Below are 27,251 nucleotides of genomic sequence, written 5' to 3'. Positions count from 1 at the left end.
CCCTTAACCAAAAAATCTCATACATTTAGAATTCTTATTTACTTAAAAGTTTAAAAGCTCGACATGTGTTTTAAAAGAAAACCACAGAAGAAATACTAATGAGCTATTACTAGGCTTGAAGCAAATGCCAAAACAGAAGATGCATGATGGAATTCTCAGAAGCATATGATACTCTGCTGTGATGCACACCTCTCCTTTCATGCTGGGGAGAAGTCTGCTTCCCAGCTGCTCACACTTTACAGTGACTACTTCTCCGGGACCTATGCTTGGCTAGTTAGCTATTCTTCTCCCAAACTTGTTTTAGGGCACATGTTCATTACTACTTTTTCTGGGAGCAAAGAAAAACACCTATGAAATCTAATGTCAAGGGAAGATGAGTACAAGTACTAATATTCTATAGAGTATAAAGGTTTGCTATAATGGTAGATTATTTCCAGTACAGGTGACTTAAATATCTTAAATATCCCCTATTCAAAAAGGAAAAAGTGCTCAGCACTTGATTGAGATTAGTTTTAAAACAGCAGTGGTAGGGGTGTGGGTTCAGTTAAGACGTTAGTTAAGATGTCCGTATCCCACATCTGAGTACTTGGTTGGATTCTCAAGTCCACTCCCAATTGCAGCTTCCTGTTAACGTGCACCCAGGGAGGTGACAGGTGACGGCCCAAATACTGGGGTTCCTGACACCCACGTGGGAGGACAAAGTTCTCGACTCCTGGCTTTGGCCAGACCCGGCCTGTGGGAAGTGAACCAGTGGATGGGGGCTCTATCAGTGTCTGTCACTCCCTCACTCTTTACCTCCCTCCCTCCCTCCATCTCAAAACAAACAAACAAACAAATAAGGTAAACAGCAGTACTACAATGCTTTTGGTGTTTGGTACGACAGTCTAAAATTCTAACATACAAATGGTGAAAGAAACTAAGGTGCTGGAGTGAGACTAAAATACGGGAGGTCTGTTTTACACAACTTGTCTCTTCCAACAACTCCACGACAGGCAGACAGACCAATTCTTCATGCTCAGACCTGGTCTCTGAGCTGTTTAAGGAAGCTGTGGCTTTTAGAAACAAACTGGCTCCGCTATACAGCAGTGGAACAAAACAACAACTGAAAACCCGGGGCAGCACACGAGGCAGAGCACACGCAGTGGAACCCAGAGACGAGGAGACGGAAATTCAGGCAGCGCCGGGAAAGCCGGTGTGCGACTTAGCCAGTGACTTCGGTACGTGAAACACGGGCAATGCATCATCGAGCTGTGTCTGTGTCTGTACTCAGATGCCGGCTCTAACTCTAACACTTAGTGACCTTGGCCATCTCGATCAATGTCCTTCAAAATTAGCTTCCTCAACAGCGAGGGGGAGGAAATGGACACTGCTTATGAATCAGAGAAATGGACTAGAAATACGTAGAAAGGCTATGAAATAGGACCAAGAATGGGGCATCGGGCTATTCATTACGTATACTTTCTTTAAACATTTGCTTCTAAATGCAAGAGGTTAGAAAAACAAAGTAATTTTCTTTTGAGCCAATGACCACACAACTAAAACCTTGTGTGTTTTTTTTAACTGATATATTTCTTCAGGGGTGGTATAAACAGCAGCAACTGTTTTGCCAAATTTCTCCTATATGCCAAGCTCTGGGCCACTCAGTTCTTAAAACAAGCCAGCAATGCACGGCTATAATCCTGATTTTACAGCTGGGGAAACTGTAGTTCAGAGAGTTTAAATGGAAATACATCATGCAAGACAAAAATATCCAAGAAACTGCTTTACATTATGGAAGAAATCCCAATTTTGATGCCCTATGGATGAACATTCTTTGTATTTCAGATATATTACAAAAGCTACTTGACTCAAATTTTCACTAAGTTGGTGTTTTATGTCCTATTTTATACTGACCAGAATTCTGTGAAATAAGCAATTTGATACTTTAATAACTATATTAGTCACTAAAGTACTGAAAAGAATCCTTCTACTAACAGACATCCAAAATCAAATATGTCACTTTTTCACTGTTGACACCTGTGATGAGTTAATTTGCCTATTACTACTTCTATACATTGTTATTGAGCAGTATCACCCATTTCTCAACACTCTTATCTCACCTGAAACTCCAAATGACCTTCTTTCTACCTGTTGTCCCAATACTGCTTTAGCCACTGGCTAGGGTCCGAATGTGTGTCCCTTACAGGAGTAGTACCTCATAAAAGAGACCTAGCCAGCCTCTTCCACCATGCGAGGACACAGGTGTTCTCAGTGAGCCAGGGAGGGGCCCTCAGATGCCAACCAGTCAAAGCCTTGCTCTTGAACTCCACAGCCCCTGGAACTGTGAGAAGTCAATTTCTGTTGTTTACCAACAACCCAGCCTATGGTATTTTGTTAGAGCAGCATGGACATATCTCCCCAAAATTCACGCTGCAGAACAGCAGCCAGACTCCTAACAAGGCTCCTCCACGTGCCCCCAAACTCCCATGTTCTATGGAAGCTCACTTCTTTCCACCCATTATCTCATTGCTATTAGCTCACGATCCTTGGATTGTGAACGTCGCTCGCCACCACTCGAAGTCCAAACTCCCCACACTCCCCACAGGGCTCTAATTCGACATGACTCTGAGCTACCTCTCTGTCTGATATCTCATAGACAAGAATCGCTTGGCCCAGGACAAAAGGAATCATTCATGCTCCCAAAACACAACCCCAGTTTCTCCCACATGCCTGCCAGTCTCCTCCCCTCATTATCCTGCCCTCTTACAATCCTATCCATCCACTTCATGCCTTCGAGAAGTTACCATCTGGACAGAGCCACCTCATCCTCTGTTCACCCTGGCACTTTGTTTCTATTTTCTGGTACTCTTAATAGTGAGACTGGCATCGTCACTACCCACGAAGGCGATGTCCCAATCCCTTTATCAGAAGAAACTCCCACAGAGCTGTGGCTTGGTCATCCTGTAGTCCCAGTGAGACATGAGAGATCTGTAATACAGGGAACACCATACAGCTCCATGCTGTAGAGCTTGCTTTGTACTCACTCCCTCTGATAGTCTTTTCCTATTTATCTCCATGTTTGTCCTGCAGCCTTTCTCCTATACCTGCCCTGATGCTCACTCTGCAGTCACATTCTGATTTAAAACACTCACTGAGATCCCCCCACTCAACAAGCAGGAAGGTAAACCCCTAGAGACGGGGACTGGGCTCTGCTTTCTCTCTTCTCTCCTGTGTCCTCATGGTCCCGTGTGAGTTTTCCAGCCAGTCTCAGCACCTCCAGATAAAAGATTATGAAAACCCAGGGTTTAATTCAGGGCTTTAGGAAAAAAAGTTCCAAGGCCAAGTTAGTCAAACAAATAAAAGGACAGGGCTAAATGTCACAGAAAAAAAAAAGTCAAAATTAAGACTCTCCTGGAAAATTGAGAATTTGTTTAATATTCTTGGGTACCCACTGAACTCAGGGAGGTTGGCAGTCTGAGACACGCTCAAGCAACTAGCCCAGTAATGTATCCATACACACAGTGCTTGCTTTTTTAAAATCCAACTCAAAGGCACTTCCATCTCCTAAATCCTGTGTAGAAAGTCTGTAATACAGTCCAATAATTGACTAAGTTCAGGAAATAATCCATACTGGTTTGGGAAATCTGCCAAGAATAGATCCCATTATAAAACTGTTTCTAAATTGTCTTTTAAAAAACTATTATTATTTCGTGGGTTACTATAACATAAATTAAGAAAAAAAGTTACCCCATGATATACTAAAGAAAACATTATATACTTGAGACAATGAGTAATTAAAATTAGGTATTCTCCAAAAAATACCACATAAAATTGTACAAAAGGAGTAGTATTTCTTTTTGATATTTTAGGCTATCAACAAAAGTACCACAGCCAGCAGAAGTGATCAGTTAGTGTTTGCTCTTTGGCAAGTGGATTATCCTTAAGAGTAACACACTCTCATTTTAACAGTTTCTCAAACAGTAACAACCATATATATTACTAGCAGTTGCTAACATGCATTGAATTCTAGGCAAAATAACTAGCATGATGCAACATTCAGTATATATGAGCAGCTATTAGTGTTAGGTATTCATTCATAGAATGTGTGTGTGTGCATGTGTGTGTGTTTTGTAGGCATTACTGTAGGCACTGGGCTACAGCAGTGAACAGAATGGACAAGAAGCCTGCCTCATGGTGGTTATTTATATTCTTGTGGAGGGGACAGACAATAAACAAGTAAAATATACAACATGATAGATACAAGACAAAAGGTAAAACAAAGCCAGAGTGGCACTGGGGAAAGGGGGGTCACAATTCAGGGGTTGCCTGGTCAGAGAGTCTCCTCCTCTGTTAACCATGAAGAGGTCTGGAGCGGAGATACCAACGACTACCATGGTAGGTATCTGCTGAGCCGCGAGGGGTTCAGGGAGCAGAGAGCATCAGGCAAAGAGGTCTGGTAGGACTCCTCAGTCACCAAGAGGACACTGGCTTTCACACTGGGTGAGGTCAGGGAAGACTGACTTGAGTATGTAAACTCACTCTGACAGGGCCATGCTCTGTGTGTGCCCAACAGAGACGTGGCTCGGGGGCTCCAGGAGCAGACACAGAGATTATCTGTAGGAAGCTCCTGCAGTAACTCAGGTAAGAGAGGATGGTGGTCAGACTTTGGCTGCAAGGGGTGGTGAGAAGGGCAAAACCTGCAGAAACCAGATGTGGAGTGGAAGAGGTATCAAGACAAGACCCCAGTATTCTGCCTGAGAACCAAGAAGGCCAGAGATGCCATTAACTAACACGGGGACAGGAGTGGCCAGGCTTGGGAATCACGAGGATGCCAAGTTCTCTCAAACGCTTCAGATGAATGATTTCATTCAATTCTCACAATCAGCGAAATAGTCCACTCAATATATGTTAGCAACTAATTTGAGAAACTATTACAGTCGGTCCTCTCTAAGCTGGGCTCTGCATCCACAGACTGACCCAACTGCAGAGGGAAAACACCCAGTGAACTGAACGTGTGCAGACTTTGCATCCTTGTCATCATTCCCTACACAACACAGCATACCCAATACCGACACAGCATGTACACGGTACTAGGTATCAGCAGTCATCCCGAGATGACTTGAAGTGCATACAGGACCACGTGGGCACGTTATCTGCAATCCTAAGTTATTTTATGAAAGGACTTGAGCATCCATGGGTTTTGATAGGTGCATGGAGTTCTGCAACCAATCCTCTGCTGATACGGAGGAACAACTGTCCCTCACTGTACAGGTGAGGAAGCATTGCGACTATAGTAGCTAAGGAATCTGTCCAAAGTTACTGCAAGGGGGCCGGCACTGTGGTGTAGAGGGTAAAGCCACTGCCTGCAGTGCCAGCATCCCATATGGGCATCAGTTGGAGTCCTGGCTGCTCCTCTTCTGATCCAGCTCTCTGCTATAGCCTGGGAAAGCAGTGGAAGATGTCCCAATCCTTGGGCCCCATGCCCACGTGGAAGACCTGGAAGAAGCTCCTGGCTTTGGATAGGTCCAGCTCTGGCCATGGTGGCCATCTGGGGAGTAACCAGCAGATCGGAGATTTTTCTCTCTGCCTCTGCCTCTCTGTAACTCTGCCTTTCAAATAAATAAATAAAATCTTAAATATTAAAATAACAAAAAATAAAAAAGTTACTGTAACTAGGTGGCTGCCAGGATCTAAATTAAGGATGATCTTTAAGTGTTATGATTTACAATAAAACTGCATGCTTAACTCCTTCTGTCATGGAAACCAACAGGCTAGTAGGAGATGTGATGACTCCTAAATCATATCATGAATAATCAGACACCAGTGATGGTTTGCTAAGAAGTGGGAAACAATCCCTGGGCATGTCGTAAAACAAGAGGAAAATGAGAGCATCTAGAAATATGCATACACTGGTACACAGACTACTCATTTATGAGCATATACAGAAACCTGTCAGTAGAGGTATGAACCCAAGTATCAGCATTATTTGTCTCTGGTGAGTGATAGATCTCTTCTTTCTGCGTGTTGTCTGTTGTAAGAATGTCTGAGAACGCTGCATTTATAACTAAGTGTATTTGGCTCACAGTTCTGGAAGCTGGGAAGTCCAAGGAACACAGCTCCAGCATCTGCTCAGCATCTAGTGAGGACTCAAATCACTGCGATGTGGCAGAAGACGAAACACTGCAATGGCAGCAAGTGTGCTGGTGAGTGTGGCTCTCTTCCTAAAAGGCCCTTGATGCCTTCCCGGGGGCCCTACCCTAAGACCTCACCTAATCCTACTTATATTTCAAAGGTTCTACCTCCAAATACTATCAACATACTCGTAAGAATCTGGAGATTATGTTTCCAGCACATGAACTCTTGGGGGCACAATCAGGCCATGGTCTTTCTCTTCTAATCTTTAAGATTACAATAGTGGGTCTTCTAAAAGTTCATGGAAAATAAAGATTTTGAAAAAAAAAAATGACATGTGCTATTCAAAATGTTTTTTCTCCAAAATAAGCTTACCTGTTAGTTCTAATTTCCATGAACTTTTAGAAGACTCCAAATACACATGGATTTCAAAACTTTCTGCATGAATATAAGCTTACCTTTTTTTTTCTTTTTACAGATAGACTTAGACAGAGAGAGAGAAACAGAGAGAAAGGTCTTCCTTCCATTGGTTCAACCCCCAAATGGCCACTATGGCCGGAGCTACACTGATCCGAAGCCAGGAGCCAGGTGCTTCCTCCTGGTTTCCCTTGCGGGTGTAGGGGCCCAAGCACTTGGGCCATCCTCCACTGCCTCCACAGCAGAGAGCTGGACTGGAAGAGGAGCAACCGGGACTAGAACCTGGCACCCATATGGGATGCCGGTGCTGCAGGAGGAGGATTAACCAAGCGAGCCACAGTGCCAGTCCCGCTTATCTTTATTTTTAAAGATTATTTATTTGAGAGGTAGAGTTACAGACAGTGAGAGGGAGAGACAGAGAGAAAGGTCTTCCATCTGCTGGTTCACTCCCCAAATGGCCGCAATGGCCAGAGCTGAGCTGATCTGAAGCCAGGAGCCAGGAGCTTCTTCCAGGTCTCCCTTGAGTGTGCAAGGGCCCAAGGACTTGGGCCATCTTCTACTGCTATCCCAGGCCATAGCAGAGAGCTGGATCAGAAGAGGGGCAGCCAGAACTAGAACCAGCACCCATATGGGATGCCAGGCGCGGCAGGCAGAGCCTTAGCCTACTGTACTACAGCACCAGCCCCTAAGCTTATCTCTTAAATCCATGTTCCATTAATCTTTGGAAATACCTTCATATATTACTTAGTATTATGAATAAAAATTAATTCATGGAAACTATCATTTACTCTGTATCTGTTATTTTGCGCACGCTCTCTCTCTTTTTCCCTTTTATCTTTTCAATTTAAAAAGGACCATTGTAATAATATTTATGGTAACTTGAAAGTCAAATTGCTGGGACTACTAAATTTCAGAAGTGATCCAGGGTAAATTTACTTTCAGTATACTTCCAAGGGTTTAGGCCAGTAGTGGTCATGAGATCTAATGTGGAAAAAATGAGAAAATGTGAAAGCAGCTAAGATCACTCAGATAGCTAATGTGAAAAAAAAGAAGCAAGCAATAATCTGGGAGCACATCACCACTGAGTCCCTGGAACACTCTTCCCCACTCCACATGCCCCCACACCCCAGTAAAAGAACGGAGGACACAAGGCAGAAGCCCAGAGGAGACCTGGGAAGAGAAGGGGCAGGGAAGGTCCCAGGAAAGGAAAGGAAGGATCTTAGCCCAGACCCCGAGCTTGGACAGAGACAGGTCAGAATTGATGGGAGGGTTCAGGACTTGCTAGACATAGGAGGAGTGGGGAGTCAGTACAGCTATCATACATGGTCAGTGGTCCTCAGTGGGGAAGCATGACTGAAGCTGGTGGCAAGAGGTAGTTCCAGAACTGGCATGAACAGGGCCTGTGCCGCACCGAAAGGTTACAGTACACAGCAGCTAGGACAGAGCAGAGCGCATTTTCGACATCTTACAGGGAAGCGGCCAGATGTGACAGTGTTCAGGATGGGCAGGGCCATTCTGGGGCACATCCAAGTGTCTTTCAGATGGAATCCAACACTTAAACCTTAATCTCAGAAAAACTGATGTTTTTTTCTGTCTTTCCTATGTACACGGATTCTATGCCAAGGATCTGATAAGAAAATACGCTGACGAGGACAAGCACTTGTTAAACCAGGGAATTTCTAGACTGGATTTACACTAAGAGCACACAGTCCCCAACACAGGCCATAGTAGGACACTGAACAACTCAGTAGCTTCTGCGAGTCTTGGTTACCTTCGCTGACAGAAGAGAACAGCACTACTTAAAGACTGACTCAGTCAAGTGACACAATGCATGAGAAGAAATTCCTGGCGCTAAAACCAAAGCAGCTTTGGAATCTGTCTCCTCAACAGGGTGACAAAGGCTTTTGACAACATGCATGAAAAAGAGCAGAATGAAGCAGATGTTGAGGAAGTACACAAGTAACAGATGCAGCTACAAATGTAGAAGGACTAAAGACTAAGAGATGAGATAATGACAGCTTGTTGGCCAATTAAGTAACGGGAGAGGTGTCCAAAAATGCTACAGGCACTTGAGGGAATTTTGCCCTCCTGAGAGCTTTTTACCTGGATGGAGTTTGGACAACATGTTTTCAAAATCTAAAGTACTTCCCTAAGAACAAAAATTCCCCAGAATATCATTTCTATGCAACTGCTTTGCTTGTTGCTGCATCCCTAGCACACAGTTTCAAATAATTCTTGGTCACGAGCTAAAAACAAAGGCATTCTCAAGTTCCATTAGAGACCAGCCTTGTGGCGTACAGTAAAAGGCTAATTTATAACAAAGTGAAATGATCTTAAGGGGGCTCTTCTGGAACTTACAAAATAAACTCTATTTACTAGGAACCCTGAGAGACCTGCTTCTTATCCCGTGTTCCATATCAAGTGCTTTTAAGAACTTTACCTAATCACATCCATCAACGATATAAAAATAATGGCAAAAACATGACAGCATCTACAGTCATATAAACTACCTTTAGAATTGGAAGAGGAAAAAATATTCTAATCTAAGCAAGTAAATGTGAAAAGAAACAGTGTCGGAGTTAAAATTAGAGTAAGACAAAAAATAGATGTTAGTGGAGAGTCTGGTCTGCAGAATAAAACACAAACCCAAAACAATTAAATTAGCATAAAACAGAAACAGCTGCCAATCAGTCCAATGACTATGGTCCTGGAAATTAGATTTCCTTTAAATAAGAGAGGTAAATGCTATGTTGGCAGACGCCAACAAACAAGGCCCCCAAAGCACAGCCTTTACCAGAGATTAAAATACAAAGTGAGTGTTTCCCAAAATGACTGAACATAACATATGCAACCCTGGTAAACATCTTAAACTAACCCCCCTCCAGGCCCTCCCCAGTACTCTCAGAGTACAATCTCAGAAAAGCCACACTGGAAAGTTTTATCTGTTCCTTCCTGCAGGATCAACAAGGCCTATAAAACAGTTCCAAATATAGACATCACGCCAGGTCCTAGGCAGGATCTGTCAGCTCCATTTCCCTTCTTCAGTTCCTTCCCTTTTAGGCATGGGGTCAATTTGCAAAGAATCCACTCAGTGACCATTTCCATTCTCCTTGAGGACGTAAATGTTAACGGGTGAGATAGTTCTGCCCTATCACCCAAATCCCTCTCCCATTAAGCTCTCTGGACTCTATCCTGTATCTCCACTGTCCAGTAGTGCCCTTCTCTCTTCTTCACATCTTTTCCCCACCAAAGGATCAGTATACCTCCACAATATTTAATCATTCCTTACACAATCTACCCTACCCCCAACTTATTCTAGTTGATTAATGAGGAATCAGTTCTATCTCTCCATTAAATCCATTTTATAAAAATCAAGGGACCACAGAGACTCAAAAGCCTTCTATGAGAAAGACATGCAACAGAAGCCAGTCCTGTGGCTATAAAAGATAAGCAAATCTAAAAGTGTAACAAAAGTCATGGTTTCTAGAAACAGCTCATCCTTCTCACCACCCAGCACAAAACACACTCATCACACAAGCATTAACAGTCTAGGTTGCCATCCTCTCCCACCACCTGGACTACTGCAATGGCATCTGAACCAGTCTCGTTTTGACTCTTGCTTCCCTACTCTCTATTATGGCAGCCATAGTCATTCTCTCATTGCATGGATGTGATCATGTCTTTCTCCTCCAGCGACTTACCATAGCTGTGAAAAAATCCGCACTCTTGACCCAGGATGGTCTCCTGATCCGCTGCTCCCAAACTGCTGCCTGCTGACTCCCTGTGTCCCAGCACCCCCCAGCTAACCTGGCCACACAAGCCTTGCTGGTGCTCAAGCAAGCCACAGACATCTGCATTCACTGTGTCTCCTGCATAGGTGTCCCTTCCCTCAATGCCTGCATGCCTTCCTCCTTGTTTGATCCAGCGTCCGCTCAACAGTGACCTCACTGTAGGCCTTTGCTAATCACTGAATCTGAAATGTCACCCCCCTCCACACTATCTCCAATATTGGCCAGCCATTTATACGATCTTACTCTTCTCAATTTCCCTCATGCTAGTTAGTATCATACTTTGATTTGTTCCCTGCCTTGGCCATAATATAACCTGGAAAAGGGTGTCCTCTAATCAGTGGCTAGGAATTGAATGGGTTTTAAATGAGCATTTTCTATATGTTTCTATGTGCCAGGCTCTCTATCAGGCACAGTGGTATAAAGATGAATGAGGGATGGGATCCAGTGGTTTTCTCTTGTGAAACTGAGAATCCAGCAGTAAAGAAATTACACACACACATATACACACACACACACCCCCTAAAAGCCTGGAATGAGATATGAGTAAGATGTATCTGTGGAAAAGTGGGAAAGAAGGTAGGAGAGACTGGGACTGGACTACGAAGAACCCCGAGCTTCATGCCACAGAGCTGGTTCTTCATCTAAAGCATCCCCACGGGGCATTCTATAGGAATGGAAAGAGGAGATAGGCCTGAAATCAAAACTGGCAAAATTAGAACTGGCAGTACTTGGTGACTCCGGAGAAAAAGAAATGACTCGGCCGGCGCCGCGGCTCACTAGGCTAATCCTCCGCCTTGCTGCGCCAGCACACTGGGTTCTAGTCCCGGTCGGGGTGCCAGATTCTGTCCTGGTTGCCCCTCTTCTAGGCCAGCTCTCTGCTATGGCCCTGGAGTGCAGTGAAGGATGGCCCAAGTTCTTGGGTCCTGCACCCCATGGGAGACCAGGAGAAGCACCTGGCTCCTGGCTTCAAATCAGCACGATGCGCCGGCCGTAGCGCACTGGCCACGGCGGCCATTGGATGGTGAACCAACAACAAAAAGGAAGATCTTTCTCTCTCTCTCTCTCTCACTGTCCACTCTGCCTGTCAAAAAAATGAAGAAAGAAGGAAGAAGGAAGAAGGAAGAAGAAGAAGAAGAAATGACCACTTCTCCTAGGTTTCCAAGAAGTGTCACTGGCAGACAGGGGAAGAACAAGTTGGAAGAAGTCATTACCAAGTCTGGTTTTACACAAGTTGCATTGGAGGTACCGATAATCACCATGCCATATGGCAATGACTTCCCTGCTGTCTAGAGAACCTGTGACTTGGAAATTCTACTAGGTGGCTACTTGTCTGCCTTTTGTCAATGGTATCCAGGGTCCCTGACACAGGTGGCACCGTGTTAGCCATGATTCAACCATGCAAGAAAGTCCTCATGTCTTCAGGCTTTATCAAACATGAAGCTTAATTATTCTTCATAATGCTTTTTTTGTTTTTGTTTTTGGACAGGCAGAGCTAGACAGTGAGAGAGAGAGACAGAGAGTAAGGTCTTCCTTTCTGTTGGTTCACCCCCCAAATGGCTGCTACGGCCGGCGTACTGTGCCAATCCGAAGCCAGGAGCCAGGTGCTTCCTCCTGGTCTCCCACGTGGGTGCAGGGCCCAAGCACTTGGGCCATCCTCCACTGCCTTCCCGGGCCACAGCAGAGAGCTGGCCTGGAAGAGGAGCAACCGAGACGGAATCCGGCGCCCCAACCGGGACTAGAACCCAGGGTACCAGTGCCACAGGCGGAGGATTAGTCAAGTGAGACGCAGCGCCGGCCACATCATGCTTTCTTAAAAGAAGGGATACCTGTTTTACCATGAAGTCTGACACAGATGCAGAGACGTCTCAGGAATTTCCCTAGTCACTGGCATCGAAGTCCAAATTTAAATGTGGATACTATGTTGTTTACAATTTTAAAAACTAAAGAAATTCTCAAGAAAAGTATTATTGTGGCTTGACTCTGCAATGTCATGGAAATCCCATGTGGATATATGTGTATGTAAACATATACACATACAGACATGAGGACAGATGTTAAGAATGAAAAGAGGGGGAAATTTTTCCAGTACAAAAAAGCAAAACCTATGTTTAACAGTAACAATAACTGAATGCTACATAAGGATAGAACCAAGTATCACAATGTCATAAATTCAGTATATCAAACATCTGGTTAAAGTGTTTTTTTTTTTTTTTTTTGAAAGATTTTATTTATTTGAAAGACAGAGTTACCGACAGAGGTAGAGACAGAGAGAGAGGGGTCTTCCATCCACTGGTTCAACCCCAGATGGCTGCAACGGCTGGGGCTGTGCCACTCCAAAGCCAGGAGCCAGGAGATTCCTCCAGGTCTCCCACGTGGGTGCAGGGGCCCAAGGACTTGGGCCATCTTCTACTGCTTTCCCAGGCCATAGAAGAGAGCTGGATCGGAAAAGGAGCAGCCAGGATCAGAACCGGCGCCCATAAGGGATGCCAGCGCTGCAGGCCAGGGCTTTAACCTGCTGCGCCACAGCGCCGGCCCCTGGTTAAATAATTTGTTGCTTGGAATGTTGCTTAAACATCTCTCTTCTCAATTAAAAAGTCTTCCTCTACAGTTTCATCCTGTGATTCTTCTCTAAAAAGTGAAAAAGAATAGGCTGATTTTTTGTATGGGCTCTAGGATTCTCAAAGTTAAAGTAAACTGTCCCAATGGGACAGTCTGAATTCTGAGACATTGTATAAAGTGTGCTCTGAGGTGGCCCACCTCTTAGGTTGGAGAGAAGGGTCAAGACTCCCAAGAATCCCACACAAAAGAGAAGGAGGTCAATTCTCCTTAAAAAGAATATAGTATAATCAGAAGTATCCATTTCTCCAAAATACTAGCAAAATAAAACTGCTATACTGCACCAGCCAGTCAACTAGAAACATGGGGGTCTCCCCAACACTACAAAAGATCTCAATGTTCTCTACAAGAACCAGAGAAAGGTAAGGTCATTAATGTCTACTTTTTCCACTTGCCCATTTATATTTTTCTCCATGTCTCTTAACAGGCTTGGTGAGCCACATACCTGAGGACAGGTTTCCTGGAGGGAGACTGGAAACCTGGGATGTGTCCAGTGGAGGGAGAAGGGGTAGGGGATATTCAGAATTCTTTTACCAATCTGCTTCCATTTTTCATGTTCCTAACCATGCCACACATAGAAATTAGAGAGAAGACTTTAAAGAACTCTTAGATGTATTCCAGACAAAAATGCTAAGAACCTGATAAAAGCCAAACATAACTGGTCCATCCAGTAATGTTAGGATCAGACAGAACACAGTTGTATACGACAACAGAAATCTGTTCGACTAAGAGGCCCTAATTTGATCTGCAAGGTCATGGCTGGGGCCAGAGCCCAAGCTGCCTGTTTCCCAGCACGAGGTGAATTTTTTCTAAGACACAATCAACTGGTCTACTGCTGCTCAACAATATAAAGAAATAAATGACTAGTTCTGGCAATAAGGACCAGAGAAACATGGAATTAGACAGCTTAAAGATAATGAGAGTGAGGAAAATTTTCTGCTGGGAAAAAAATACACAGTAATACACCTTTAAAAAAATTAGTTCTGGGGCTCGTGCTGTGGTGCAGTGGGTTAAAGCCCTGGCCTGAAGCGCTGGCATCCTCTATGGGCACGGGTTTGAGACCCAGCTGCTCCATTTCCAATCTAGCTCTCTGCTGTGGCCTGGGAAAGCAGTAGAAGATGGCCCAAGTCCTTGGGCACCTGCACCCTCATGGGAGCCCTGGAAGAAGCTCCTGGCTCCTGGCTTCAGATCAGCTCAGCTCCAGCCGTTGTGGCTAATTGGGGAGTGAACCAGCGGATGGAAGACCTCTTTCTTTCTCTTTCTCTCTCTCTCTCTCTCTCTCTCTCTCTGCCTCTCCTCCCTCTATGTAACTCTGACTTTCAAATAAACAAAATCTTTTAAAAAAATTAGTTCTATGGCGAGGACATGTGCTTTGTTAAAGAATAACATAACTTAAAAGTTATAGTTCTGTGAATGATTTGGACTTGTACATGGTATGCTTTACTCAAACTTACACTCAAGGGCAGTAAATTATTCCAGAAAACAAGTTCACAAAAACAAAACATCAGAAAAAACTCAGGAAGCATTAAATTGAGTTGGCCTTGCCTTTGTGGAAAACAAACAAAAAGTACTGGCATTTAAGGGGCATTTAAGGAAAAATTTAAAAGTCAAAAAAAGCAAGACTGAACCTTAGCAGCTGAAATAATGTAATTGAGGGGCCTGTGCTGCAGCATAGCAGGTAAAGCCGCGGCCTGCAGTGCCAGCATCCTATATGGGCGCCAGTTCAAGTCCTGGCTGCACCACTTCCAATCCTGCTCTCTGCTACGGCCTGGGAAAGCAGTAGAAGATGGCCCAAGCCCTTGGGCTCCTGGACCCGCCTGGGAGATCTAGAAGAAGCTCCTGGTTCCTGGCTTTAATCTGGCTCAGCCCTGGCCATTTCAGCCATTTGGGGAGTGAACCAGCAGATGGAAGACCTCTCTCTCTACCTCCGCCTCTCTATAACTCTGCCTTTCAAATAAATTTAAAAAATCTAAAAACAAAATAATGTATTTGAGAAAGAAATTCTAAGCATGTCATATAAGTCTATTCCTATTTATTCAGCCTCTTAAAACTAAAGCAACAAAAACAGACTTTCCACCAAATCAAATGCAGTCCAGATGCTTAATTCTATTTCAAATTTTGCTTAAACTCTAGGATTGTCAAACCAGCCCCAAATATACAGTGGCTACTTAAATGCCTCTCTTTGTACTTGTATAAGAGGGTCCTTCCCTGGCAGAGTCAGAACCTGCACTATTTCCTTTTATAGATATATAATTTATAAGGTTAAAAAAACACAGTCCTTATAAAATATACTAGGACAAAACTCACTGTTTCTGTCAGAGAAAGTTGACTAAGGATTTATGGTCTGTTTTTGTTTCCTTAAGATGATGAATATTCAACCAACCCGTGGATCATGAAACACATTTGACCAAAAAGAAATGTGGTCTTTAAACAAATTGCTTCCAACCTCTATGCAGGGAAGCCATAAGAATGTTCCACTGAGGAGAGAAATCACACACCAATGACAAGGGTACTGTAGGTTTAATCTGCTATAGGCAACTCAAGTACTCAGCTTTCCTGAGGCAATCCATGCCGAGTTTTGAGCAAGGGATGTGAAAACTATGTTCACCTGATGTTAAAGGAGGTGCCTATGTACAATCCCAATAAACGAGAACAGAACAGCCACATGCTGCCTAAAGTGCCACACATTCTAGAAGATGGAAATCCAAGCAGGTTCATCTATATCACACCCACCCAAGCGACAGCATACCCCGAGGACATCATTTTCCCAACATTCCCAGTCACTCTGGAATAGCTACTCTAAGTTTTCTGTGTGAAATATCTTTATGTGCATATGGCTAAGGTCCCAGCTGTCTGACTATGTGGGAAAAGCTACCCAGCCAGTCATAGGGCTCAGGCCAATCGTCAACAATTTCATGGGTTAACAGCACCAATCAGGACTAAGTGGTTTATCTGTTGTTCAACAAGCTGTACTTTCTGAAGATGTTTGAAGGTTTTCATTCTTCGTAAGTGAAAATAAAAGCATCATTTCTAATGGTCCTATCCATTATTCTGTATAGAACTGGCAACAAATACCGCACTTCCTTAAAGATGCCAGAGCCTAATTTAGTTCAACAGGATGTGTTGTTCAAAAAGAAAAAGAAAACAGGAATGAATATACTTTACAGCCAATTGCTTGGTAAATGTAACTTCCAAATAACAGTTAGATGTCTGTAATGCAAACCCTGCCATCATTGAATCTCTCTCTGCGTTTTACTTTACTTACTTGTATTTTAAGAGCAGCCACTGAATTAACCAGAGTCCTACAAGGATCATGCCGTTAATTTCACAAATAGAAAAGGCCCACTGCACCCGGTTAAAATGGTCAAAAAATGTGTCCGGTAGTGGAGGCTGCACCTCCTTAGGAGGTACTCGTTCATGGACGACCGAGATCATCACTGTGGTGAGAATAAAACAGGAAAGTGCATAAAGAAAGGCCAGAAAAGTCTTGCCCCACTCCATGGGGTACTGGGAGCGCTCTGGTTCTGGCATGGGGATCTTTATCATCTCTTTCCTATACCCATTTGGCATCCCATTGGGTTTAATCTTGATGCTGAAGCTGCCGTCAGGGGCGGGGAGGGCTACACCAATGTTGAGGTGCCCGTTGGCATGGCCGTTCTTGTGTGCTTCCATGTGGTGCTCCATTTTCAGGGTCTCTATCATGTCCAGGAGCCGCTGCCCGTTGTCGGAGGAGACCCGGCACAAGGGGGGTTTTCTGAAATCCTCCTGGGTTAGGTTGATCAAATCCCGGCCTGTAAAATGTCCCAGAGGCTCACAGTATTCTGGCATGGCATGCTCCAGCAGCCAGTCTGCCACCTTCTGGGGTGACCAATAAACCACTTCCTTCATTGTACTGGCAGACGACATGCAGCCTCCAGCTCGCTCTCGGCAGGTCAGCAGTCACTGTTCCTACAGGGCAGGACACTGTCCCTCCTTGGCTCATTCATGCTGTCAGCTCCCATGAGCGGAGACTTGTTTGGCAAGATGGTCAGGGCAGGTATTAAACACCTCATGTAGCTGTCCAGGGTTCCTGAGATCCCGAGCACTAATTCACCTCATTTTTCAACACGAGTCTTCCTTCTGCAGAGGCAAGAGAAAAGATCAAGATGGTGGGACTCGCAGACCAATCACCTCAAAATGCAAAACCTTAGAGGCAACATGGAAAATGGAAACTCTATGATTGGTAACCCCACAGCATTCAAACACATATTATTATTTTTTTTTTCCTAGGGACCATGGATTCCCTGGTTACTAGTCTTCCCTGACACTGCATCAAACTGGATCTGAATATGGATAAGGTCAAAGGGGACATGTTCTACAGGACTTCCAAGGGGACATTTTCTAGGAAATAATTCAACGGTGCTTTAGATACTGTCCACACAGACCAGCAATTCTCTTTGGACTTACATGCTTCTGAGATAATCTGAAAGAACATGGAAAATTTGTTTATCATTCTTTCTGGTGAAGACTGTTTTACAATGTGCATAATCCTCAGCAACTTAATACAAAGGGCCTTCAAAAAGTTCAGGAAATATGTTTATAATGAACAAAAAACTATTTGTACACTTCAGTCTTTTTTGCACCAAAATAAACTTATCTTTTAATTCTCTTTCCACAAGTATTATGAAGAAAATTAATAGGAACACTGAACTTCAAGATTATTTGGCCCAATAATTCTGTACTCCTTTATGAAAAAAAAAAAAATCATTGAATTCTCTTTTCTAGATGTTCTCAGGTCCTGACTGTGCAGGGTTATCAGTGCAGGTGTTTGGGTTGAAGGACAGGTGGAAGGAAGGGCAAAGGTCCTGCCTGCTCTGTTGATCTTTCTACTCCCAGCCCCTAGGATTTCTGTGGAACCACAGTTTGAGAATCCAGGATCTGACCTATCTCCCCATTTATAAATGAAGAATCTGACTTCTAGAAAGGTCAGGGAACTTGCCTTATTTCAAGTCACTTTTCAAGTGACAGAGAACCTGAACAAGGAAATTAAAAGTTAAATTTCTGACTCTGGGTTCACTTTACTTATTAAAATACTCAGCCAATAATATGGCAGTAACCAAATACATTCTGCTGTCCAAAAGCAGGATTAAACCATTTATAAAAAAATATTATAAATGTAGTATATATTACCCTTTCACACTGACACTTGGTGAACTCAACAGTGCATAAAACAAATGGAAAGAAATGCATCAGTTATTAATTGAGGTTAACATGATGGTGATTTTTGGAGTGTTTTCTACTTTTGTCCAAACCATTTTTCTTTAAAATGAAAAACAAGAAAAGTTCACAACAAGAGCCCTGATTCCCCAACAAAGCATCATGGTTAATGGCACAGGGCCTGTGGCAGCAGCCCATGCATAACCCATTAGGCAAGCTTCAGTTTTTCCACCTGTAAAGTGGGGAGGATCATCAATGTTTCCCTTACAGCGTTGTCAGTGCTTAACTATGAAAGCGTATTTGAAAGCTGATGAAACATAACCTAGCTTTCAAAGCAGTGCTTCTGAAGAGTCTGCCGGTACACATACCACTCTGTTCCTTCTTCAAATTGTCTATCAAATCCAACAGCCACTCTCTACTCTATCTCACTACGAAAATACCCTCAGCACCAGGGGCTGAAATAATCAACGTTAACTACAAAACAAATAGCACGGACAGATCTGAAGGTTTAAGAGCTGAGAATGACTAACGACACTGGCTCCTTAAGTAAGTTCTTGTGGCGTAATCACCGGATAAAATGTTCCATGCTTTATTAAAAAAACTAAAGCCAAATAAGCCTAGGAACTGCACAGTGAAATCTCTCTTGGCAACAGCAGTACATTAATAGGATGTTAAAAGCTCAATGAAATTTTCCAGTAAAGAAACTTCTCACCAGGATTTCTCAAATTGATTCCATCAAGGCTGTCTTACATCTTCATCTCTGGCTCATCCCTACTAAACCCCAAAATTTGACTATGGAATGAGGACAAACACTATGTTTCCTGCTCATTTCTTCATCCAAATAACAACCAATCAGTGGCAGCAACAGTTTTCAAAGATATTCCAGGACATACAAAAGAACTGGGCATTCCCTCTGGCGAGCATCGCCAGTGTCATGTGCCCTCCCTAGCACCCCTTCTTGTGGCCAGGTGTCTGTCTAGACTTCCCCAGGAACCTCTGCAAAACTGTGGAAGAGCTATAACCTCCAGCACCACCACATGACTCACATGTCCAGGGCTCAGGAGGTAGTCAGTGTGTGCTCACATCTCTGAGAATCTGACAGAACCAGCAACACATTTCACAATCTCATGGAAAGCAAACCAAACCTATTGAAAATTCACTGAGGTAAAACAACTGCTTTTAAACAACCTGGATGGTCAAGGACAATAAGATAGGCATTCTCTGCAGGGAAATATATAAGCAGAGTGAACCTCTGACCACTTCTAGTGCCACCAGTACTGCCCATAGAGCGACGAGAAGACACTCCTGGCACAAGGTCTTGCAGGTAAGGGCATGTCCTTGGCATCAGACTCAAGGCATCTTCTTAAATTCTCCTCAGCAGGCTTTGAGTGACAGCCAAGGTAACCCCAAGCCCAAGATCTTGGGTTGGTGGAACATTCAGGCCCAGAGGAAGTGAACTCACAGGCTTAACACCTAAGCTCTTCATTTTTCTCCTGACCTCATAGAAACTCTGCCAGGACAAGAAACCCCCTCAGAGGCACAGAAATTAGACCTAGGCTAAAGCACTATTTTACTTCTCTCTGATGAGAGGAACAGTCACACAGTCTCCTCTTAATGACTAATAAACTTTAAAGCAGAAAAAACAACCACATAGGAAAAGACAATTTAATGTAGGGCATCAAGCATCCATCTGGCACTGCAAGCATCCAACTAATCTTGCAAAGGTGAGTTGTCAAGCAGTTTCAGAGAGCCAGAGGAATGCCCAAGAGACAGCAAGATAAGTTTGCGACGCCCATCAGTATTAAATCAGGCAACAAAATCATTGCCTCCTTTGGACAGTCCCTTTGCATCCCTCTGACTTTGGACTCTCCATCTCCTCCTCCTCAACAAGGCCCAAGTCTTCCCTTCATCTTTAATCGAGGCTCTATTCTGTACAAGCTTTTCTGGCCACTCCACAATTTCCTTTTCCCGTGCCCAGATGTCCACCTAAGTGACCCCTGTCAGGGAGAGGGAAGGGGGGGAGCAGGAGAGGGGGAGGAGGAGAGGGAGCGGGAACAGAGCAGGAAAGGGGGAGAGGATGAGAAGGTAAAGGCAAAGTATTATTTTTACATCTAGACCCAGCAGACTGCATGTGAGGCTGGGTTCAGAAAACAACCACTACACCATCACTGAGAAAAACACTGAATTTATTATTGGAAGAATGTTCAGAAATAACACATGGCCCAAACTATTAGATTTACTTCTCAGAACTGGGAAGAATAAAAGAGAAAAACAGTGTACATAAACTCTTCACCCCCAGATATCACAGAATTTGAGATATAAGAAGTGCTGGGACTCTTGTTTAACTATAATTTTGAGATAAAGAATAGTCCAGTGAGATTATAAATTATCTAAAATCTCATACACAGCAAAAAGTTGGCCCTGAGGCTACAAGAGACTCAAGATGCTTTTTAGCACGCTTCTACTGTAAAATAGTCAACAACTTCAGAGAAACAGAGTTCAAAAGTTCTTTTAAAAACGGTGATAGCCTATAGGATAGGAGGCAGAAACAGCAGCACATGTTCATAAACAACTAAGCAGGATTGTCTATCTGGCTTCAACTGAGTCAAAGAAAATTTACTCAAGTCAATTTGGCTCCAATTCTTAAAATAGATATTTTAGTCCTAACATTAAAAACTCATCAGATGATGTGCCATGACAGAGTATGAGTTATTTAAATTTAACTGTCAGTACAAGGCCTTTAAAACTAAAAAACAGGTTAAAGTAATTATTTTAGCAATGGAATAAAAATAGCCAAGCAAAATCATTAAATAATTTATAAATATTTGTTCACCTTTTTTAATGAAAGTGTTATTTAATTCTTTGAAAGAGTTACAGAGAAGGAGACAGAGAGAAAAAGAGAGATCACCTACTACCAGTTCACTCCCCAAATGGCCACAATGGGCCAAACCCAGCAGCCTGGAACTCCATCAAGATTTATCCTTTCTAAAACAATCTATTATCCTGTTATCTGGCATTGTCTAGAAATAAGACAGTGTTGTGTTAAAATAATCTACTGTCTGAATTACAAACAACCCAAGTTTTTGAGAATTAGAATGTCACAAAGTAAGCCTTAGAACTATCCATGGAGCAATTGCTCAGAAAACCCCACTGTAATGCTTGTTCTATCATTGACTTGTACTCCAACCCCAGTGCCTTATTATAGCCTCTCATTCTATCAGTTAAGGGAACAAGTCCCTAAAGGTGATCTGGAAAACATAAATCAATACACAAAATATAAGAAACTATTATACTGAACATAACTTATTCTTTCCTTGAAGATTCAATGGACTTTTGAAATGGGTGCCATGAAGTTAAGAACTGAAAGTTAACATAATTTTCTAAAGTATGATGGACCGAAATCTAAGCAAACACAGCTGGCATGACAGTGAAGAAACTGCAGGGAAACTACAGGGTTCTGGAGGTCTCTAAATGCTGATCATGACAAACAGAAGTGGGAAGCAGTGCATCATTAGTCTTAGATGCACACGTACAGTGAACAGAACTTTCCACTTCTCCTATCCCATCTCTAACAACAAAAGCAAAGCTAACACAGAGTATCCATATGCCTTTAATAGCTCATAATAATAATTTGGTGGGCATTAACATTTTGCTCAGACTTCATAACACACAACTATCTGTGGGTACTTTGCCAAGAGTGCAATAAAAATCAAGAATTGATGCTATTTTGAAACACCCCGGCTGCCCTATTGTAAAAGTTTCAATTTTAGATAAAGGTCTATACATTTACTAGAACCTTCTATAAAAGTCAGTAATAAGCTAAATGACCTTTTAAGACAATGCAGCCCACTGAAATACTCGTGAGATAAGTGTTTAATTTTTCTCTATTTCAATTTGGATAGCTCCTGGATGCCTTTCTCCAAACCAATCTAATAAGCTTATAAATTTGTTATTCAGCATTTGGAGAGTTAACTTAAATATGCAGAGCCCACAAAACTGTATGTATCTGAGCAACAAAAATGGTTATAGTACCAACCACTCAGTTTCAGCTGAAGAACTTACAAATTTATTTGAATCTGCAGTGGAGGAAGCTTTAGAAGATTACTTTTGATGCTTTAACCTTTAAATTGCCCTTTATTTTAAACTGCTATAAATGCAGTGCTCACAATTCCACAGTCCTTCTCTGGTTAGTAAATAAAAGCATTGCATATGGAACAGGCTCCTTCAACTAAGTGTATGCTGATCTACTTTGCTTAGATATGAGAAGGGCTTGCTCAAATCTGCATGTTTGTCATCTGGTCTACTTGGGCTGTTAGGGCTCATGTGATACATCATTTGCTCTCCTCCACACCTTACTTAATAACGCTTAACATCAGATTTTGCAATATCTGAAATACACTCCTTCTCAGAAACCACCCTGTAAGTTACCCAATGGGTAGTCTTCCTCTCAATGTCCTTTCCCAAAATATATGCACTTCCCCTGGAATACAGTGGCCCTCAATGTTCCAAAAGGAAACAGATGAATTTTGGTTGACACGATAGATATAATGTCAAGAAATCAGCCATGCCAGTTGTATGTTGTATGCCAGAAATCATAACTCTAATTATTCTCCAAGGGCATGAAATATAAAACTGTTTTGTCCATTTCACAGAGTTCTTAACCAGCAAACACCAGCTAATTCTTTTCCATATCCGAGCCTCCATTTGAATCACTTTGTGACAGGATGCATGTAACCAGAAAGCCCAAAGAATCATCTACTATGGCAAAAAAAAAAAAAAAAAAAAAAAAACACACACACAGAAAATAGGGCAAAGGGCATTATGGCACAGCAGGTTAAGCTGCTGCTTGAGATGCCTGCATCCCATACCTGAGTACCAACCAGAGTCCTGGCTGCTCTGCTTCCAGTCCAAGTCCTGGCTAACACACTTGGTAAGCAGCAGATGATGGCTCAAGTAGTTGAGTCCCTGCCACCTGCATGGAAGACACAAATGGAGCTTCTACCACCTAGCTTTGGCCTTGCCAAGCTCTAGCTGTTACTAACTTTTGGGGCGTGAACTAGCAGATGAAAGATCTCTATCACTCTGCCTTTCAAATAAATAAATATTTCTTAAAAATATCTAGAAGCAACCTAAAGGTTCCAAGGTGGTAATTAGAATATCATTGCACAATAGAATGTTAAGGCTCCACTACAGATTGTACTGTGTTTCTATATTTACAGGGATAAATATTTATAGTTTTGTTAAGTGATTAAACAGATTACAAAACACAGTATCATTTTTATAAATATCATAGGGAAAAAGTTCAGAAGTCTATATAACAACTTCTTAACTGTTAGCTTTGAGTAATAAGATTATGAATAATTTTGATTTCTTTTTTTACCCAGTATTTTCTGTTTCTCTGATAAACGTATATTACTTGTGTCTGGGGAGGGGATTGGTGTTTTTAAATGTATTCTGTTTTTTAAACATGTAGGCTGTGTTTTAAAAATAAAAATCAGTGCTTCCTACAACAGCTTTCTTTAAAAATATGAAATGGGCTTTCAGATTTCTCTAAGTAGTTGGAACATTTGCCCTCTGTGCATAATTAGGTTCCCAAATCCTTCATTCTGGTCTTGAGAATTGAGTCCAATCATCAACAAAGATGAAGCTAAAATCTGAATCTACATGCGTAACGTAATTTCAGTCTTAAATATCCCCCGAAAAACACCATCTGAATTACAACTGTTCTGTCATCTAGATTTTCTTCCATATCCATTCACCCATGTCATTACACAGTAGGAAAAAACTCTGTCATCATTACCATAAGGACAACTTTGCATAGCTCTGCTGATAACTAATCATGACAGTTTTCCCACAGGATTTCACTCTTAGATCTCACTCTGAGGATAATCTATTCTCATTCAATGGACGAACTGCCTCTCTGGGTCCGAAACCAGCAGGACTATTATAATATTTGCCTAGTTAATCTGAGAACTTGGGCACAGATCTTTTTAGCAGCACTCAAGAATGTTTGAGCAGAATCAGTGTTTCCAAATCCCATGAGCTCTCCCATGAGCTGATGTGCACAAGGCTGATCTCATTTGCCCTGAGAACCCTGGGAAAGACTAACACAAACTCTCTATCTCCAGTATAAACATTCTGTTCCTTTCTTTTCTTCCCATTATTATATTTTAAAATGGAAGCTAAAATGCTTCTAATTTACTACTCATTTAGCTGGAACAAAAAGATTTTGTGCCTCTGAATTAGTCATAAAAGTAAATCAGGGTTGTGAGAAGTCCAATGTTTTAGGTAAAGGATGTGTTCCACACTTTACTCTGCTGTTCTGAAGAAATTTCACCCTAGTCTCATGGGGTCTATTAGCAGTGCCCTTGGCTGACATTGTTCTACAGTAAAAGGAACCCTCAATTCCCACAGAGCTGCAAAGAAGATTAGAAATCTGATATGGAATTTAGTAGGTATATATTAACTGGAGCTTTTCAAGGCCTCTATGGGAGAAAATGTTCAAGTCCTTGCTCTGTTCTTCCCTTCCCTGCAAAAAATCCAACAATGATCAGTCAAGAGATTGGGGGTAGAGTGGAGATAGCAATCAGATGTTGGAGATGCTGACAGAGCCAGCATCAGGAGAGACAACTGAGGTCTCCCTGCCTTAACTTTTCTTTAGTCTTTAGGCATCTGTCTCTTCCCACATTCCCAGGACAAGCTGACAAAAATGGGGCCGGGGAAGGAGGGTGGGAAAGGCTGCCCAAGGAGGTCATTCTACCAGACTGTCAACTTCGGATACCTTCAAGGGACCAGGCACAGAAAGTCAGGCTGGTCACAGAGAAGAACAGGGAAAAGTGATGACAGTGACAAAAGGGACAGGGAAAACCATACTCAATGCAGTGATATTTCATTTTCCTAAGTGACAAAAATAAACCAAAAACATGCAAGCTGAATGTGGCCTATGGATCGGTACTTGGCAACTTCACTCACTCTCCCACCCACTATGTCTAATCCACCATTAATTCCTGGAGATCCTACCTTGAAGGGTCTCTCAAATCTGCACTCCTTGTCCTATCCCATTTGCTTGTTTTGTTTTTTTTTTTGCCTCCAGCCTGGCTCAACCACAATCCAATTGGCATCCTGTTCTCAGGTGGGCCTTTTTGGTGCTGTGCGTAATCCCAGCTCCTCACCTGACACTCAAGACCTGTGGTGGCTGCCCTCAACTCTAGGGACAATGTTCAGACTCCTTGGCCTGACCCCAAGGCCTTCCGTGATACAGCTATCTCTTTACCTTTACCTTTCAGTCTTTCCCTTTAAGCTCTGGTCCTGTGTTACACCCATACTCACACAATTCATCTGTTTCCCTCTCAAATCATTCACTGTACACTTCACCAGTTGTTCTTCCTATCTCTCAAACCATTCGCCACATACCTTGCCAGTTGTTCTCCTACCTTCTGCGACAGTACTTAAAAAGTTTCTGGAGAGTGCAATTAAAGGTAAGTTTAGGCACTGGTATTGTGGTATAGCAGGTTAACTCACTGCCTGTGACACTAGCATCCCATATGGGTGCCGGTTCAAGTTCCGACTGCTCTACTTCCAAAACAGCTCCCTGCTAATGTGCCCAGAAAAGCAGCAGATGGTCCAAGTGCTTGGGCCTTTGCCACCCAGGAGACCCAGATGGAGTTCCAGGCTCCTTGCTTCAGCCTGATCCAACACCAGCCATTGGGAACATTTGGGGAGTGAGCCAGCAAATCAAAGATCTCTCTCTCGCTCACTCACTCTGCCCTTCAAACAAATAAATAAATTTTTAAAAGAACTACATAAATATGTTTGCTTAAAATTTAATATCATAATAGGTTTCAAGATACAGAAAAGAAACTACTTGTGTATTGAAAGAATAGTCTAAAAGCCAAAGTGGGAAAGACAGAAGTGAATATTTGGGGTCCAGAGGGGCACTAGCCTTAACTCCAGGCGCTAGGGATGGGATCTCAATATTCCAACCAGACAGGGAACAAGGCCTGTGGCCAGATTCTGCAAGGGAATTGGTACTAAGACTCTTAAATAAAGTAGGCCAGCGCCGCGGCTCACTAGGCTAATCCTCCACCTTGCGGCGCCGGCACACCTGGTTCTAGTCCTGGTTGGGGCGCTGGATTCTGTCCCAGTTGCCCCTCTTCCAGGCCAGCTCTCTGCTATGGCCCGGGAGTGCAGTGGAGGATGGCCAAGTGCTTGGGCCCTGCACCCCATGGGAGACCAGGATAAGTACCTGGCTCCTGCCATTGGATCAGCGCGGTGCGCCGGCTGCAGCACGCCGGCCGCGGAGGCCAATGGAGGGTGAACCAACGGAAAGGAAGACCTTTCTCTCTGTCTCTCTCTCTCACTGTCCACTCTGCCTGCCAAAAAATTAAAAATAATAATAATAATAATAATAAAAAGACTCTTAAATAAAGCAAGGACCCTTTTAAGACCAGAAAAAATAGACCAATGAATATGGCACACAATGTAGAGTCCAAAGAAAGCAATATGGTGGGAGATTTTCATACCAAGAAATTAGTGTAAATGCAAAAATGCTCCTTGCAGTCCCTAGTAAGCAAGGCTCACAGGACTCCCTTGGAAAAAGCAACCCTGCAGGGGATGAATAGAGAGTTGAACATTGTTAAGTCATGAATAAATGACTGACCAGGAGAGATTTGGCTAGTATGACAAGCAAGAAGTTTATGAAATCATGAAATTGAAGAAAGAAAACAGATCCGAAAAGACTGAGAAATTAATATAACAATGAGATAAAAGAATTGAAACCATAAAGAACATGGCATGATTTAAAAAGAAAATATTTAAAGACAGAACAAGAAAATCCTATATTTTCTCCTCTAGCCTATGACCCGCAGATAACTCAGAAGGAAAGACCTGAGAGCAAAGCTTCCTTTAGAAGGTCAGTGGGGAGGACCCATCAGCAACAATAGTAAGTATGTAAACACAGTGGCAACTGGTAAGTTTTTCCAGACCTCAAAGATCCGGAGCAATCCAGCACCCCCATCTTCTTTATTAGTGGAGAAAGAGAAAGAGAAAATGAATCCATTCCATCAAAAGAGGATTCAGATTTCAAAAAAAAAAAAAGTGCCTTGCCTCTGGAAACTCCCC

The 27,251-nt window shown here is 42.8% G+C and overlaps 1 protein-coding gene across 29 annotated transcripts in view; it reads right to left on the bottom strand.

The window, feature by feature from the left end:
* SGMS1 (sphingomyelin synthase 1) overlaps positions 1 to 27,251 on the bottom strand; it is a 338,931-nt gene that overhangs the window by 28,275 nt on the left and 283,405 nt on the right. For 25 of the 29 annotated variants that reach the window (XM_089314844.1, XM_089314838.1, XM_051823915.3 and 22 more), the window contains one exon: positions 16,201 to 17,054. The exons of 3 other annotated variants lie outside the window; for them this stretch is intronic. In XM_089314844.1, coding sequence (XP_089170970.1) covers positions 16,201 to 16,841 — 641 coding nt within the window. In that variant the 5' untranslated portion in view covers positions 16,842 to 17,054. Of the gene's footprint in view, positions 1 to 16,200; positions 17,055 to 22,999; positions 23,104 to 27,251 lie in introns of all 29 variants that reach the window. One more of the 29 variants, XM_070057668.2, reaches the window with a different exon arrangement.

This window comes from Oryctolagus cuniculus, chromosome 15 (assembly GCF_051225735.1).
Source record: "Oryctolagus cuniculus isolate XC-2025 breed Fujian yellow rabbit chromosome 15, ASM5122573v1, whole genome shotgun sequence".
In the NCBI taxonomy this organism is placed as follows: Eukaryota; Metazoa; Chordata; class Mammalia; order Lagomorpha; family Leporidae; genus Oryctolagus; species Oryctolagus cuniculus.
This window is presented reverse-complemented; position numbering and strand designations above follow the sequence as displayed.